The 18,345-nt window shown below is 42.9% G+C and overlaps 1 protein-coding gene across 1 annotated transcript; it reads right to left on the bottom strand.

The window, feature by feature from the left end:
* Window positions 1–647: 647 nt before the first annotated feature.
* Window positions 648–7,517, bottom strand: LOC138758928 (immunoglobulin lambda-1 light chain-like). Its single transcript, XM_069928546.1, has 3 exons — window positions 7,391–7,517; window positions 6,930–7,286; window positions 648–1,217 (listed from the first exon to the last, which is right to left on the bottom strand). The coding sequence occupies exons 1-3, from the start codon at window positions 7,434–7,436 to the stop codon at window positions 895–897; spliced, it is 726 nt and encodes a 241-aa protein (XP_069784647.1). The 5' UTR covers window positions 7,437–7,517; the 3' UTR covers window positions 648–894.
* Window positions 7,518–18,345: the final 10,828 nt, after the last annotated feature.

Below are 18,345 nucleotides of genomic sequence, written 5' to 3' on the forward strand. Positions count from 1 at the left end.
CGCCAACTGTTGAGTTTGGTTCCTTTATTATTCTTCCCAAGCCCAAGTGTTGGCCCTTCTATTTTGATCGTGAAAATCTTCCCATCAACCCACCCCCTTGTCCCCGATCGCGCCAAGTGACGAGAACCACACAAGGAAACCATCCCTGCACTGCGCCTCTTTATTGGGAGTTTGTCGCCGTTAGGGTCGCTCAGTCTGAGACTGATGGTAAAATCATGCATGAACTACTAAATTTAAATGAATAAATGTATTCCATTAGAAAAAATAACATATAGGTTAAGAAATAATATTGAAATATTCGAACAAGTATGGGAGCCTTACATTAAATACAATAGCGAAAACCTACCGGGGACAAACATTACCTAAGTTGATGGAAGGAGAAGGAAAGAAAAGAATGGACTCAGTAGAATTTCTGGTGTATTTTTGTTGAATGACAACATTGTCTGACTGGCTTAATGCAACCTAGATTGTATACCTAAAATGGATGAGGGGGGGGGGGGGGTGGGGGGTGGCTTGGGAGGAGGGAGGGGGGGGGGAGAGAAAAAGTCACTGTATATGTGTGAAAAAGAAATAGTGTATATCATGGCTAATGTGATTTATGGTGTGAAAAATAAAAAATTAAAAAAAAAATTATGTCAATTAGTGCCAGAAAACATCATTGGAACTGGAATGTCTCATTGAACCAAGTGGCTGGTCACTTTCATCCCGTGCAGCCCCTCGAGGGGAGCAACTTCGGGAACAAATACTCATCTCACACAGTGTAAACCACAGGAGGTGAAACAGAAGCAGAGAATACAGTGAAGAGCGAGCGCGCAGAGCGGGGAGCGGCTGAAAGATAAAAGGCAGTGATCTCCCGTTCATCAGGGAGCGAAGGCGCCCGAGGCCGCGCTCTGTTCAGCAGCTGGAATGTGCGACTGTAGCGGACGTTGCCGAGGCAGCTCCTTGTTGAACCGTGCAGGAGTACACCTTGCCTCTGCTCCAGTCTGTGCCGGGCACCTTCAGGTAGCTGCTGAGACTGAAGGTGTTGTCCTTGTTCCGCATCGCCGGGCTGGTTTCCACCCCCGTCCTCGCCGGACTCCAGTCCACGGTCCAGCTGACGGCGGGGAAGCCCAGCGACAGTTTACTGACCAGGCAAACCAAGGTGCCCGCTCCTTGAGCGGAGATCTCCTCGGAAGACGGCCCGAGCAGTTTCAATGAAGGTTCGGGGAGATTCTCAGCTGAAATGGGAACAAGAGAAACATTTCAGGTCACGGAAGAACTCGGCTAATTTTAGAATTTGGCACAAGCGCGAGGCAGATGGAGATGGATCCAAACACGTGTGAGATTTTGCACATTGAGAGATCAAATGTGTCCACTGAAGGACGGGTCACATCAGCATGGATCCAAGATGCTGCCTGAATTCGAGGTTTAATCTACGAGGGATGGGAGAGGTTTCTTTTCTCTTCTGCTTGAGAGATTGACGGGGTAATTTAGGAGTGGTACAGGTCGTTTGGAAGATGAGGTCTCATCCTCTGGATTAATAAAAAAGTGAAAGGGAAGAGGACACGAGTTTAAAGTGAAGGGGGGATTTTGAAGGAGACGCGCTGGGCGAGTTGACTTTTATAGAGCAGTGCGTGTCTGGGATCGTGGAGAAGCAGCTATCAGACAAATGTTTAAGAGTGGGTTCAAGACACAAATTGAAAGGAAAGGAGGAACGGCTTCCATCATGTACATTCATTTGAAATCTCATCTCGTTCCGTGCAGACGTCGTGGGCCGAAAGGTCGAATTTAGTGCCACGCCGTTCTGTATTCGATGGAAAGATGAATCGTTAGCGTCTGAAACACAATATTGATGAGCCCATCTCAAGGACAACGCAAAAGGGCCCGATAAATATCACAATTTAACATTACGGGCTCATTTAAGGTGAATCAAAAATCACATTTGAATGAAAAATTGTCAATAAATGTGGGTGACAATTCCCCGAAAACCCTGGAGTAGAACTGGCGCTGGACACGGAATAGGATTCGTTTGTCAATCAACATTTTCAGAAGGCAACAACCTGGAAATGATTCATTGTCAGGTGTCTGTAGTAGAGCCGTCGGTCACGGCAGGAGGATGTTGCCAGACACTGACCTGGAACGAGGAGCTTGGTCCCTGGGCCGAACACCCACACGGTGCGAGGTTCCAGCCTTCAGTCCGTGCGGTTACGCAGGGCCCTGAATCAGGCAGAAAGACGCGGTCAGACGCTCCAGGAGCAGCAGGAAACCAGACTACACACATCCCGCGTGTCCCAGCTGGGGTGGGGCAGGGAGGGGTGAACTCACAGCCCCTTCGCCTGCTTGGAATTAACCGGCAGCAAGAGCCGGCAATGAACGGCGGGGTTGGGAATTTTCCCAAATCTGAAATGATTGGAATTGGAAAATACTGCATAAAAGGTCAAACGGAAGTTAATTAACGAGAAGTGAAATATTAAAATGTTTTCTCCCGGGACAAAGATGTGAAGTGGATGGTGCTGCAGCTCCCAGTTTCTGTTTGACCGCCTCTGGCTGTGACACCAAGTATTGCTCGATGAACCCACTTCCCGCAGTGATAGACGGCGGCGTCCTTCACCTCCACCTGGTTGATGAGCAACCGGTAAACGGTGGCCGCGCTGTTGCCATTCGCCAACTGCATCGTCCCGATGTTACATTCCAGCGTGGCGCTGGATCCCGCATTCACGGACACGCGAGACAGAGGTTGAGACAGAATCTGCGAGTCTCCAGCTGAAAAAGAGCAGCAATTCCACATTAATCAGTGACCCTTGACTGCGAGCCCGAGAGCCCACATCAGAAACCGCTGGCGGGGCAGAGTTGCCGCCTGTACTTACAGCCCAGCCACAGCGCCAGAGACCAGAGAAAACACAGCGTCCGCATCGTTGCTGCCCGTCACCTTCCTGCCTCCCTTCACCGCTGTGTCTGGGACAGACTGTGGCGACGCTGCGGATGGAACCCACTTATAGAGACATTGGCACCGGGAAGGAAATCCATGCAAATCGGAGCAAGTCACACTGACCAACCAGAGGAAGGACCTGAAACCCTCCCATTCGCCGTCAGTTGCCGTCCGCTGGAGGCGGTGACACGGTCAACGTCCGACAGATGTGGGGAAACAAGGTTCATTGTCTGAAATTTCCCACTTTCTCCCTGCATTTCCCTGATTCCGCTGAATACCGCTCTCCATCCCTCACCCAGAGATGCCCCTCACACCTCCAGTGATAATAAGGTGGGGCATTGCCGGCTTCCTATGTGAATAGTTCAGATACTTGGTGCAAACCCATACTGATACTGTGAGTGGAAGATTGTAATTCAGTCTGAAGAGGGAGATGAAATATGATTTCAGTAAGAGTGACTTGTGGGGTTGTGGCAATCTCTCGGGTATTCATTAACCGTTTGGGGGTGAAACGTCCATCTTTACCCAGTCTGTGACCATGACCAATGACCCTTCCCACATGAATAATTCAAACATTGAGATCAAACACAATTATAAAGATTAAAGGAACAAGTTCCATTATTGTCACATCATACTACATTTAGAATGTAACACACATGAAATTCTTTAACTTTGTCTTCTGTCAAGAAGACAGAGAGTTGCTACTTTATCCAGCGCCCCTCATAAAAATGTGGCCCCAGCGAGGAACGAATTCACAACCCCTGATTTACAAGACCGTGCTCCAACCACGGAGCTGACAGAGCTTCTTTGAAGAGTTCAATTCAATCGAAATGTGAGGATGAAATCTGGTCTCATCGTGTGAATCGTGGAACTACGGGAAACATTGGAAGATGTTATTCTCCCATTGCATGGGGAAACCTCCCATCTTTACCCAGTGTTTCCATTCCCACCCCATGCCCTAACCTTCTGTACTAGGAGTGATTTACAATCACCAATAGAATGACCTCACCCATTTCCTTGCCAGTGACAGCCATATTCTCTGTTTGCCTAGCATAGCAGCATCTGGGGTAATGCTCTTGGAATATCAGTATCAACCACATAGGTAGAAAGGTAACAAGGTGGTGCAGTGACACAAATGATAGACACTTGCTCACAGTTACAGTGACCCAGGATCAAACCTTAAAACACAGGGATGTTTGCACTGAGTTTACAAATTCTCCCTGTGACTGTGTGCATTTCCTTCAGCTGTTCCAGTTTGCTCCCACATCCTAGGATTCACTGCTCCAAGTTATTCCCAGTCCAAGGATGATCAGTGGGATGTGCAGGAAGTTGAAGGAATGAGGTGAAAATGAAATGAGATTTAATGAGGGTTTGTGTAAGTATGTTCTTGATGAACCCAGTGGGCCAAAGGGCTTGTTTTTGAACTGCATATTTCCAAACTCCCAAAATTCATGAAGGTAGCGAGGAGGTTAAAATGGAAGATCAGTGATGGTACAGAAAACATAGAACATGGTGCAACACAGGAACGGGCCCTTCTGGACATGATACATGTAGCATACAGGATCCACAAATTAAACTCAAATTCTGCTGCATTACAAGATACATATCATGTTATTCCCTACTTAATGTGTTTATCGTGAAATGCCTTGAACACTGCCATGGTAATCCCTGGATTACTTCCCTGCTTCACTTCAGAGGGTTTAGTTAAAGGGAAGATCATGCAAACTTATATTTGTTTGATGCAAGGGGTTAGATCAGTTGGGGATGAGTACCAGATCAGGGAGAGATGCAGTCAGCCCAGGCCAGTACCTCAACAGAGCTTGGGCCAGAACCCTCACAGGAAATCTCACTGCTGCATGAGGAAAGGTTTCAGCCAGTTTGTTGAGGAATGAGAACAGGAAGGTCACACAGATGACGGCCCGAGCAGTTTCACTGAAGGTTCGGGGAGATTCTCCGCTGAAATGGGAACAAGAGAAACATTTCAGGTCACGGAAGAACTCGGCTAATTTTAGAATTTGGCACAAGCGCGAGTGAAAGGTTCCAGCTTCCTAGAGTGGGGCCCAGGGTCTCACCGATGGGCCGGGAAGGGTCCATGGACGAGTCCGTTTGCAAGTTATCATTGAACGTTTTGTTTTCTGATTCTTTTAGCGACTCCCTGGTTCACAAAACAACCCTCTGGGTCACTGCGCTGCCACCTCCCAGGGCCCATCCCGACCTGTCTCACATAAACAGCAGGAGACTTCCTCAGGGTCGCTTCACGTGGCCTCAGCACCTCTGGTCAGTGACGGAAGAGAACCATTAACCAACTTCAGAGCATCAACCAGTGGTCGGAAGCGGCCCTTCGCTCGCCCCACCCTTCACTAGTGCCCCCACTGAGCCACCCAAGGTGAGAGCGCGAATCAACCCCTCTCCCCCTCCCTCCCCCCGACCTGCCCGGTGGGCGACGACGCCAGATGCGCGGTCCTGAGCTTCACGGTCGCCATGTGATCACGTCTCGGGATTCAAGTCGCACTCACTGTGGGACCAGAGGATGCGGGATTCTCCCCACAGCCCGACCTACGGCCTCAAATGGTGCAGCGACGTGAATCGCTGAGTGGACGAAAGAAGGAGATCCCAATGGAATAGATGGCAGGAGAAGAGAAATACAGGGCAAGGAGAGACATTTTTATTGGGTGGGAACCTGCAGCAGACTCCCATCGTCACTGCGACGACTGGAGATTCGCTGCAAGTCTGAGGGAGGTTCCGCTGGAGGGACCCAGCGCAACAACTGAAAGCGCATCCTTCATCTGTGTTGCTGACCGTGGCCAGTCTTCAATCGACATGGTCTTTCGGACACTTTAGAAAAGCGTCACCGCGTGCACACACTTGAACCGAACCAGCAGGAAAGCCGACAAACTAAGGGGAAAGAATCCACGGGAACTCATTCAAACCTGCAGTGTGCCTCTCTATAACGATAGAGGGAGGATTGAGGATGATGGGTAGATTCCGAGTTGCTGAGAGTTCAACTCAATGATGGAACAGGACGCACGAGTTACAGATGCGGGCGGAGAAATGGCAGATCCAGTTTAATCCAAACAGCTGGGAGATTTGGCACATTGGAGGGTCAAACGTATACAGTCAATGACGGGGCTTTTAACCGCGAGGATGTCCAGAAGGATGTGAGGGTGCAATTCACAGTTGGCTGAAAGTGGCCCTGCAGGTGGATCGGGTGGCGGCGAGGACATGTGGCAGGCTGCCTTCATCGGTCGAGAGGTGTGGGGAAGTCATGTTTCCCGCTTTGGGGAGGACTGTGTGCAATTTTCCTCGCACAGGCAGGATGTGGGTGTGTTGGAAGAGGGGGCAGAAAATATTTCCCAAGATCCAGCCTGAATTAGAAATTCTGAGCGACGAGAGATGGGACAAAGTTGCCTTTCTTTTGCTCTCTTCTGCTTGCGAGATAAAACGGAGAGGTACAGGGAGGTTGGTTAATGGGATCTCTTTCCCTGGGTAAAATAAGAGGATATCTATTTAAAGTGAGGGGTGGCTATTTGAGGAGTTGTACTGGGCAAGTTTATATTTACAGGGTGGCAGGTGTCTGGAACGCGGGGCCCGGGATGGTGAGAAACAGATACATCGCGAATGCTAAAGGGGGCGGGGGGTTCAGAGAGACACAAAAGGCCAGGAATGGAGGGACGACACGGATCGAGTGCAGATTCTGTTTCATTTGGCGCCTGTTTTGGTGCCGCACTGTTCGACAATATGAATGACTTCTCAGGGATAGGACAAAAGGACCCCAGAAAGAGCATTAATTAGCAGAACGGGTCCATTTAAGGGTTATTAGAAAATCTCAACTGTCCACGAAAAGTTGTCATTAAATGTCGGTGACAATTCACCAAACCCCATGGAGTCGAACTGGCGCTGGACACGGAATAGGATCCGTTTGTAAATCAACATTTTCAGGAGGTGACAACCTAGAACTGATTCATTGACCTGGGTCTGGAGTAGAGCCGTCGGTCATGGCAGGAGGATGTTGCCGGACACTTACCTGTAACGAAGAGTTTGGTCCCTGGGCCGAACACAAAAGTATTGCTCGTCGAAAACCACTTCCCGCAGTAATAGACGGCGGCGTCATTCACCTCCACCTGGTTGATGATCAACCGGTAAACGGTGCCCTCGCTGTTGCCATTCGCTGTGAAACGGTTGCTGTTGAATCCGGGTCCGTAGCTCGGGGTACCATAGGAGTAATAGTGATAGAGGATCCACTGCAGATGTGTTCCCGGAGTCTGTTTGTAGAAGCTCAAATAATAGCTGTCCTTGGTCCCGATGTTACATTCCAGCGTGGCGCTGGATCCCGCATTCACGGACACGCTCGGAGGTTGATACAGAGTCTGCGAGTCTCCAGCTGAAAAAGAGCAGCAATTCCACATTAATCAGTGACCCTTGACTGCGAGCCCGAGAGCCCACATCAGAAACCACTGGCGGGGCAGAGTTGCCGCCTGTACTTACAGCCCAGCCACAGCGCCAGAGACCAGAGAAAACACAGCGTCCGCATCGTTGCTGCCCGTCACCTTCCTGCCTCCCTTCACCGCTGTGTCTGGGACAGACTGTGGCGACGCTGCGGATGGAACCCACTTATAGAGACATTGGCACCGGGAAGGAAATCCATGCAAATCGGAGCAAGTCACACTGACCAACCAGAGGAAGGACCTGAAACCCTCCCATTCGCCGTCAGTTGCCGTCCGCTGGAGGCGGTGACACGGTCAACATCCGACAGATGTGGAGAAACAAGGGGCAGGTGGTTCATTGTCTGAAATTTCCCACTTTCTCCCTGCATTTCCCTGATTCCGCTGAATACCGCTCTCCATCCCTCACCCAGAGATGCCCCTCACACCTCCAGTGATAATAAGGTGGTGCATTGAAGGCTTCCCATTTGAACAGTTCAGACTCTGGGCTCAAACATACCCTGATAATTGAAGGATTTCAATTTAGTCAAAATGTGAGGATGAAATCTGGTTTCACGTAGGGCCCAGGAAACACTGGAAGATTCATTCTCTCTGTTTGGAAGGACCTCTCCCATCCCTACCCAGTTTGTCTATATTTCCATTCTCACAACATGCCCTGAACTGTCTGCAACTACCAATAGACCACCCTCACCCATCTCCTCCAGGAACCAAATGTCAGCCTTGCCAGTGACAACCACATTCCCAGGTTTCCTGGAATCGCAGCATCTGGGGCAATGCTCTTGGAATATCAGTATTAATGACCGAGGTAGAAAGGTGTTGAGCTCCTGGGTGGTGTAGTTTCAACAGCTGATGGAACTGCTGGCTCACGGTTACTGTGACCAAGGATCAATTGTGACCCACGGTGCCGTGGGCGCGGACATTACACGTTTTCCCTATGACTGTGAATTTCCTTCAGCTGCTCCATTTTCCTCCTGTATTCCAAGACGTGGTTGGGTAGGTTAATTCACTGCTGTATATCATCCTTAGTCCAAGGATGATCAGTGGAATCTTCAGGGAGTTCAGGGAATGAAATGGGATTTGAAGGTTTGAGTATGTTTTTGATGAACTCATGGGAAGTCTCACTGGGCCATGAGGAGAGGTTGTAGCCAGTTTGTAGGGGAATGAGCACTGGAAGGTTGCACTGAAAGGGGAGCAAATCCATTAGGAGAGATATGTAATTCCAGACAAGAAATATATTTTTTCAATTCTGACCAGAATGTGCAGGATACTGGATTTGAAGTTCATGTGTATTAAAGGAAGAAGCCTATGAGAACATACTGTTGAACTGCAGATGCATTTAAATACATAGGTTAAAAAAAAAACTTTTTGGCATTGCTGACCGTGTTAAATAAAGACAGGGAAGATTGGTGTACTTGTGGGAATAATGTGCCTTGTGATACCTGCTGTTAGTTGCTCAAGCCTCATGTGCATAAGCAAGGGTTATGGCCGTCTGGTGGATCATAAGCTTTATGCCAATTATTGATGCACTGCTCTTCCAATACCCTTTTCCTTTTCACTCAAAATGTGTGCTGTCTCATCAAAGGCAGTGGTAACTTTATCATTGGTAGCTGTGTTCACTGACAAGTTGTTGCACAGATGTAGAAAGAAGTCTTGTTTTGAGGATTGGAAGGTTGATGGAGGAAATTAATCTCATGGATATTGAGATACTTTCTTGAATGAAAGCATCAACAATGACATTCAGGCATCTGCCAACTGTGTAAATATGCAAAATCAGCAAAGGGATATTGAATACTGAGATTTGTTTGGATTTGTTCTGGACAGCTGTTGTCCTCCTAACAGATTTCTCTTAGCTGTCGGGATTATTTCCACACCTGTGAAGATTGCTGAAGATGAAATGCATCATTGCATTTACCAAGAAAGATTGGTAAAATTTGCAGTAAGAATGCAACTTTATTTGACATGGGTCTTCACAAAGAAAGATCTTGTTGTGGATGTTTTATGGAGCAAATGTAAAATGGTGAAGAATTACAATGGAAGCCATTTTTGTGAATGGTGTTCCATGGACCTTCCTGATTGATGAGGTTAAAGGCTATGGTGAGGTTTATAAAGGCAATGTATATTGTATGGTGACTGGTGCTGATCTCTGAATTTTCCTTGGAGTTTTTGCACAGTGAAGATCTTGCCCTCTCTGTCCCTGGATGGACAACCATCACTGTGAGCAGCTCTGTGGTTACTGGAATAAAGTGGACCCTTATGATACCTGACCTGAGACAGTAAGCTTGGATATCCCTCTATCACAATTAGGCATCTTTGGGACCATCTGTGTCTGTGACCATTTCAAGTTCAGATTAGCAAGAATATTGCACTGTGTCAGAATGTCCTCGGGCATTAAAAGAACCGAATCTGGCCCCTGCGCAACCCTATGCATCCTGTCTTCCTCTCTGCACTCTGTCTTGAAGATTGCTTTGGACCCAGATCATCAACCATTCTTTTTCTTCTGCTATGGCCTCTTGTCTTAGATTTCCCTGTTGTGAATGGTGGTGGACAATTAAACAGTTGACTGGAGGAAGTTCAAAACCCATCCTCTTGCTGTGCAGTGGTGTGGTTTTGTATGTGAGTGCTAAAGACAAGATTAAAACATTCACAACAATGTCCAGTCAGAAGTGACGAGTGGGTGATCAGTTTGATTTCTGCCCAAGGTCCCTTCCATCGCAGAAACTTGTCTTCAGTTAATTCAATTGACTCCAAAAAGCAACTAAAGCTACATTGTTGTTCATGATTGATTTAAATTTAATAGATGCATGGAGAATAATTCATCTAAGATAAATAAATTACTCTTTTTTCAAATAGGCATAATTCTTACTCTAGGACTAACTTCTTTAATATCTGTACAACCTCAAGGTAGAATTCAACAAGAAAAGTCAGAATTTTATCTGATCATTCTCATTTGTTGTTGACAATAACAATGTTGGACAGAGAAGAATCAGATGATAGGCAGAGGTTCAATTCGATGCTATTAAAAAGAAAAGATTTTTGTGAATTAATTAAAGACTGATAATGATTTTTTTAAGACCAATTCCAATTTGGTTACAAATAAATTAAATTTATGGGACACAATGAAAGCACATTTACGAGGTCAAAAAATGTTGTACTTCTAAAATTAAGAAGGATTATATGTAAGAAGTAGAACAATTAGAGACAGAGATAACAAATTTAGAAAAGGACATAGCAACAAGTACATGAGGATAAACGAAGACAGCTTCAGTACAATACTCTACAAAGATGTAGAACAGAAAAAGCAATAATGAGAACTAAACAGAAGTGTTATGAATTAGGTGAAATGGCACATAAGGTGCTGCTGGCATGGCAGTGAAAAACAGAACAAGTATCAAGAATGATTATGGAAAACTAAAATTATTCTAATTTAATTACTTATAAACCTCAAGAAATTAATGAAAATTTCAACAATGTTACACAAATTATATCAATCAGAATCTTTAAATGATGAAAATAAAATTGCTAACTTTTTGTCACAAATAAACTTACTTAAATTAAATTTGGAAGAGCAGAGAGAATTGGCTTTTCCCTTCACCTTAGTGGAGGTTAGAGAAGCATTATGCTCATTACAAAATAATAAGTCACAAGGAGATGATAGTTTCCCACCTGAGTTTTATAAAAGGTGTAAATATTTATTAATTCCTCCATTTATGGAAGTATTAGGGCAGGCGGTTGTAACACTTAATTTACCAGAATCTTTTAATATGGCAATAATAACAGTAATACCAAAAATAAATAGCGACCCTTTAAACCCAGCATTGTATAGACTAATTTCATTGTTAAATGCAGATTATAAAATAGAAGCAAAATTATTAGCAAATAGGTTGGCAAAATATTTGCCAAAATTAATAAATATGGACCAGACTGGTTTTATTAAAAAGAGAAAATTAGCAGATAATGTGACTAGATTATTGAGTATAATATATTTGGTGCAAAAGAGAAGAGACTGAAGTGTAGCAGTAGCCTTAGATGCCGAAAAAGCATTTGACAGATTAGAATGGGATTTTTTTTAAATTTAAGGTACTTGATAAATTTGGATTGGGACCAATATTTTCAAATTGGATTAAAGGTTTATATAATGGACCAAAAGCTAAAGTTGTAACAAATGTCCATGCCTTTTCATTTAATTAGATCTAGGAGACAAGGATATCTATTATCTCCAGATTTACTTATTTTAGCAGTAGAACCATTAGCAGAATTGATTCAGTCTGATTTTGAAATTTGAAGGTTTTAGAGTTGATAGGGAGGAATATAAGATTTTCTTTTGTAGATAATGTAATAATTTATTTGACAGAACCAAAAAATTCATTGCATAAATTATATTTAAGGCTAAAAGAATATGGAATAGCATCTGGATACAAAATAAATTGGGACAAAAGTGAGATTATGCCCCTTACAAGAGGTGATTATACTCAGTGTAAAGGAGATTCCCAATTTAAATGGTTGTTGAATGGAATAAAATATTTAGGGATACAAGCAGATAACAATTTAAATAATATATATAAGTTGAACTATACCCCTTTACTTTTGAAAATTGATGAAGATTTTATTTTAAAATGGATGGAGTTATCATTAACGTTATGGGGAAGAGTTAATCCTATAAAAATGAACATATTTCCAAGAGCACAGTATCTTTTTCAAACATTGCCCATATCTCTTCTGCAAAATCTTTTCCAGGAATTAAATAAATATATAAGAACATTTCTTTGGAAGGGCAAAATATCAAGAGTTTCACTGGAAAAATTAACATGAAAATATGAACTAGGAGGTCTGCAACTTCCAAATTAAAAAAAAAATTATAAAGCTACACAAATGAGATTTCTCTTTTTATTTTGAAGAGGGAGAGAAACCAGCATGGATTAAAATAGATTTGGATAAGATAGGAGAAAAGATACCAGAAGATTTCATATATAAATGGGAACTGAGATTAATATCTGCAGACAGGGATACACCACTGTTATTTTTATAATATAGAAACATTTATTTTGAGAAATGCACAAAATCATGATCTCACAGAAAAGTATGAATTCACACACAAATATATACCAAAACAAATTATACACAAAGATTAAATATTTACATAATTTTCTAATAAGTTACATCTTCTACTACAAAAATTTCAAATATATCATGTAAAAATATCTTACACTTTAAGCATAAGTCTCATCGTTTAGGTCCATACAGAGTGATCACTGGGCAACTGAATGGAAAATTGTTCGTACATTGAGGATTTAGTTTTATTCTTTTGAAATGTAGTGACAGTTGGTCCAAACAGGAATTGAATATTTTAAATCCTAGACAAGACTAATTATTTTTATATGTACTTTATTTAAAATAAAACCACTTAAAAAACATATTACATGTGGCATTTTATTAAAAAAAGATAAAAAGAGAATAAAGAAATACTTCCTATTAATCCTCCCAACCCCCTTCCCCCTACAAACAAAAAAAAAGAAAAAGAGGGACAAGAAAAATCACAGCAGGAGAACTTTACATTCCGATACTTTTAAAAATATAAATGTTCATAGAGACCTATAAGAGAAAGGGAATGTTCAAGATTCATTTAAATTTTAATACCAACAGTTTGTAGATATGGGCTCCATAGTTCACAAATTGTATGATATTTATCTCTTAAATTATAAATAATTTTCTTAAGAGGAATCCAACTCCGAACTTCTGCATGCCATCTATCCATTCCCAGATTATCATCTGACTGCCAAGTTATAGCAATACATTTTCTAGCCATTGCCAAGGCGATTTGAACAAATTTTACTTGATACATATTCAGTTTGAATTTAGGTTTGACATTTCGCAGTAAAAATAACATTGGATCCTGTGGGAATCTTATTCCAATTATTAATTCTAATAAATTACCCATTTCAAGCCAAAAAGGGTTTAATTATGGACACTGCCAAGTTGAATGCAAAAATGTACCAACTTATTGTCTACAATCACAGTTGAAGCATCTGATTAATATATAGAATAAAGTAAATAACAAAATTGGAATGAGGAATTTTGGGTTAACTAAAATCCCTTTTATTCAAAATAGACTCATACTATTTACTATGCATAATTGACTTTTTAATAGTTGGTTCTCTAAAGGAATTAGAAATATAGCAGATTGTTATGAAAATTAAATAGATTAAAATCAGATTTATCAGACAAATGTTTTAGGATTGGAAGGTTGTTGGAGGAAATTTATCTCATAAATGTTGAGAGCAAAGTTCAACTTCTTGAATTAAAGCGTCAGCAATGACTTTCAGATATTGGCTGAGTGCTTGTAAATACCAGCAAAATCTGTGAAGGGATATTGAATGGTGAAATTTGTCTGGAGAGCTGTTGTCCTCCTCACAGTTTTCCCTTAGCTGTCGGGATTATTTCCAGTCCTGTGAGAAGATTGTTGGAGATGAAATCCATCATTGCTGCAAGAAAGATTGGTAAAATTTGCAGTAAGAATACAACTTTATTTGATGTGGGTCTTCACAAAGAAAGATCCTGTTCTGGATGTTTTATGGAGCAAATGTAAGATGGTGAAGAATTTCAATGGAAGCCATTTTTGTGAATGGTGTTCCATAGACCTTCCTGATTGATGAGGTTAAAGGCTATGGTGAGGTTTATAAAGGCCATGTATATTGTATGGTGACTGGTGCTGATCTCTGAATTTTCCTTGGAGTTGTTGCACAGTGAAGATTTTACCTTCTCTATCTCTGGATGGAAGAATGTCACTGTGAGCAGCTCTATGGTTACTGGAATAAAGTGGATATGGAGGACCCTTATGAGACTTCCCATGTGACAGTAAGCTTGGATACCTTTTTGCCCTCAAAATTGAGGCCATTTTAGATAGAATTAGGAACATTTCTAGAACAAGTTACAGCAGTTAAATTGCCACAAGATCCAATGCTTTTCTTATTGGGTAGTATTTTGGTGATAAAACCAAAATTGAAATTGAATTTTTTTCTTTAAAAAATTTGTCAAAATTGCATAAGCAGTTTCAAGAATGCATAGCAGTGACATGGAAATCAGATTCCCATTTAGGAATGGAAAGATGGGATGCCTCGAGAAAATTACATATAATTTAAGGAATAAATATGATACCTTTTTGAAAATTTAGTGTCCATACTTGCATACTGTAGGTATTCATTTATAAAGGGTTTACCTTAAACCTCATGAGATAAATAAATGATGAAATTGAGAAGGCAAAGTTGTGTGACTGGTGGTAACCAGGTTTGTTTTCCATCTTATTAACTTTTCTGTGTTATTTCATCTTTTTCTTTTTTTTTGTTTGCTTTTTATTTTTTGGGAATTATTATTGGGGGGGGAGTTAGTGGGATTCATTGGGTGTAATATGTAGCATGAATAATTGATTTGAAATGTATAATTGTTATTTTCTGTATTTGGATATTAATACATGTACATAAATTTAAACAAAATATTCAAAAAATATACAATTGACTCTGCCTAATATCAAGGAATGACTGACCCAACTCTAACCCAGGTATTCTAGGACAGTACCAACATGTCCACTGACAATCGAGGAAGCTGCAAAAGTAGGACAAATTCAATTCATCTCCTTGCCACCTGATCAGTCATCACTTAATCATAATCAAAAGGTGAAAGGTTTATTAACACTGATATCAAGTGACACTGATGTAGTAATAATCTGCACACTGATGCCCAGATTTTATATTCAATGGGATCCTACACACACACACATATATATACATTATAAAATTATATAAGGTTTGGAATGAATAGATTGTCCGAATTTCTTTCCCTTGGTATGAATAACAAATCCATGAGAATATAGAATGAAAGTGAAAGAAAAATATTTTAAAAGGGTCTGAGTGAAACTTTCATGATGGCGGAATGAAGAAGAAAGAGGAAGAGAAGCGAGTAGGTGAGCAGAAACTGGAGAAGTTGAGGTTAATGACATCTGGCAGGAGAGGGCCAAGTTGCCATGCTCTTGGAAGAAGGAGGAATGTCGGATGATCTGGACAGAAAGACCTCATCTTGGCAACAGATACCACGATGGAGAAATTGAGAGAAAGGAATAAAATCTTTTCAGCGGTGTGAAGAAGAGGTAATTGTGGGAGTCAGTGGGTTTGTACAAAAATGTCTGATGAAAGCCTGTCTCCAAAGATGGAAACAGAGAGATCAAGAAAGGAAAGAGTTCTCCAGAGATGGACCAAGTGAATTTTAGGTTGTGGTGCAAATTGAATGATGTTGACGAGCTCATCATTGGAGTGCAGAGGTTTCAGACGAGGTGAAATTGGAATAAAAGAGGGAGTGATGATGTTGAGAGGGTTGATTTCTCTGTGGCAAATGAAAATAAAAATATCCAGAGCAGGCAGCTGGTCATGATGAGATGTCCAAAAGAAAGTACAAGACAACGCAGGAGAAGGGCCCTTGGTTAGGGTGTTGAGAGTGAAGGTCGTGAAAGTGGGCGTGAAAACGGAGGTGATGGAAGAAGGGTTCAGCATCGTGGCGTGGGTGGTCTCTACCGAGGTCAGAGCATTCTGTCTCAGAGAAGGTAACGTCAGAGGCGATGGTAAAGACCAAACAGGGATCAGAGTGGGAGTCAATGTGATGGAGAGTGTTGGGGGGGGGGGGAAATGTGGAGGGTTAGGGAGATCAAAGGATGAAGATGGGAGGTGGGGGTGTCAGTGGAGGTAGGTAGAGGATAGGGAGTCACTAGGGAGAGTAGAGGAGATGAGAGAGTCTAAGGGATTGGAGTGGGGTGAAACTGGGAGCCCAGTGCAAGAGATAGGGTAGAGGGGCAGGGGGATATGGAAGAATAAGCGGTGGTGGCAGAGAGAATGATGAGCCTGTGGGATTAGCCTGGGAAGAGCAGGGGAATTCCTGACCGCAGTCAGTGTCTAGGTAATCAGCAGCTGCAGCCTGTGGGCGGCAGGGGCCAAAGTGAGAGTCGATGATGGTGGTGGCAGGAGCTAAAAGGAGATGAGGCCTGAGCCTTGCAAAGAATTTGTGGCTGAGACTTTGGCAGGTGGCTGGAAACAAGATGAAGGTCGCAGAGGCTGCATTCTCCTGTGAGGCAAGCTACTGATCTTTGGATTACATCAGGTAAGTGTCGAACTGGCGGTTGAAGTGTGGACCTGGTTGAGGATGAAGTACAGGAGAGGTCTGTTGTAGGTCCTGGACAGCAAGCTCCAGAGATGTGGCAGTCAAAGTGAGAGCTGTCGCTGATATCTTCACATCGAGGTGAGGGTGGTTCTTAGAATATGTCAAGTGAAGTGAAGAGAGCAGCAGTCAGTGCAGTGTAGGTACCTCATATCCTTGCCGGTAAGCCTGAAACTGGAGCACAAGGCCACTAGGCTCAAAGTGGCAGTGGAGGCAATTAGAGAGAAAGGCAACATAGCTGTGGTTATGGGACTGGCTGAGCACATGGTTGGGCACTGCAGGGATAACAGATGGTAGAGCAGAGAGAGAGAGAGAGAATCCCACCAAACTCCCTTCGGAGAACAAAGGAGAACTTCTTCTGGGGAGGCATTCCTCAAAGAGATTTAACAGAAATGTGCAGTGGACAGAAGTAAAGACAAAAGTCTGCAGACACTATTGTGGAAGTAAAAACATAATGCTGGAGAAACTCAGTAGGTCAAAGAGTGTTCTTTAAATAGCAAAGCTAAAGACACATAATCAATGATTCAGGCTTGAGCCCTTCATCAAGATATGGACAAAATGTAGACAGGGGCCTGGACAAAATGGTGGGACATGGGGTAAAGTCCCGCAAGCAGGAGGTAATAGTTGGATAAGGGAGGAAGGGCACATCAGCAAACTAGGGGAGGGAGTTGCTCTGAGAATGGAAAGGGGTTGGAGAGCTGGAGAAAGAAGACAGAGAGATGGTGAAGAGAGAGGAAGAATGAAGAGAAGGCCAGCAGAAAGTGGAGAAGTCGATGTTAATGCCATCTGGCTGGACAGGGCAAGATAGATAAATAACATGTAGCTCCTGCAATTTAGAGGATTGCAATCTATAGATCCCTATAAAAGGTAGAAAAGTTGGATGGGTGCTGAAGAAGTTGTATGGGAAGCTTTCCTTCATTACGCATGGCACAGCATAAAGATATCACATTACAACTTTGTCAAGTTTTGGTTTGGCCACAGTATCATGTGCACTCATTGTTCCCACATCATTAAAGAATGTCATGGCTTTTGACAGAGTGAAGAGGAGATTCACCACGATGTTGCCTGGATTGGAAGATTTCAAAAATAAGATGTTTGTCAGGCTGGGCCTGTTTCCCCTGGATGGACAAGAGAAACAAAAAGAAAAATCACCATTGTTTCAACTGGACCAAAAATAGAAATTCTACAGTAATGAGAGAAAGTCAAAGGGTGGGGGTGCTGAGGTGAATGACTCACCTCTCGATAATACAAAGCCTTTCCAACATTTCCTTGCATGATGGAACACTCTCCTCATGTCTGCTTGAGTGCAGCTTGAACATAATTCTGCAACACCATCTAGGAAAAGGAGGCCAATTGATTGGCTCCTTATTCACAACCCTGTTCGTGCATTTCCTCCATCATCGGTGCACAGTGGCTGCAGAGAGTTCCATATACAAAATGGCTCTGAAGTTACTTTTCCAGGCCTCTCCAAAGGTCCACCCAGTCCTGTCCTACCACAATGATACAACATGTATGTGAGCACCATAACCAGGAGGATGAATCTCAAGTCACACACTATCCTGATGTGAAAATTCTGGATGGACCTTCTTTGTCATTGAGCCTAAATCCAGGATCTCTAGAGCACTGTGAGAATTGAGGTAACTTGTTGGTGTTAAAGGACAGGAGAAACTGTCAATGTTCTTCCCAGAAAGGAGGAGTTTGCACAGAGATCTTATTGTTCGATTTAAAATAATAGAGTCCAGATAGAGTACGAAGGGAGTTTTATTAGAGGAGATTCAAGAACCAGGGGACATGGTTTCCCTT

The sequence above is a fragment of the Narcine bancroftii genome, chromosome 3 (assembly GCF_036971445.1).
Source record: "Narcine bancroftii isolate sNarBan1 chromosome 3, sNarBan1.hap1, whole genome shotgun sequence".
Taxonomy (NCBI): domain Eukaryota; kingdom Metazoa; phylum Chordata; class Chondrichthyes; order Torpediniformes; family Narcinidae; genus Narcine; species Narcine bancroftii.

Excerpts from the sequence above, each read along its gene's own strand:
- LOC138758928 (XM_069928546.1), bottom strand. The coding sequence starts at position 7,436 with ATGCGGACGCTGTGTTTTCTCTGGTCTCTGGCGCTGTGGCTGGGCT. Across the intron at positions 7,287-7,390 it reads TCTGGCGCTGTGGCTGGGCT|CTGGAGACTCGCAGACTCTG; the intron begins GTAAGTACAGGC and ends GCTCTTTTTCAG. Across the intron at positions 1,218-6,929 it reads GACCAAACTCTTCGTTACAG|CTGAGAATCTCCCCGAACCT; the intron begins GTAAGTGTCCGG and ends TTCCCATTTCAG.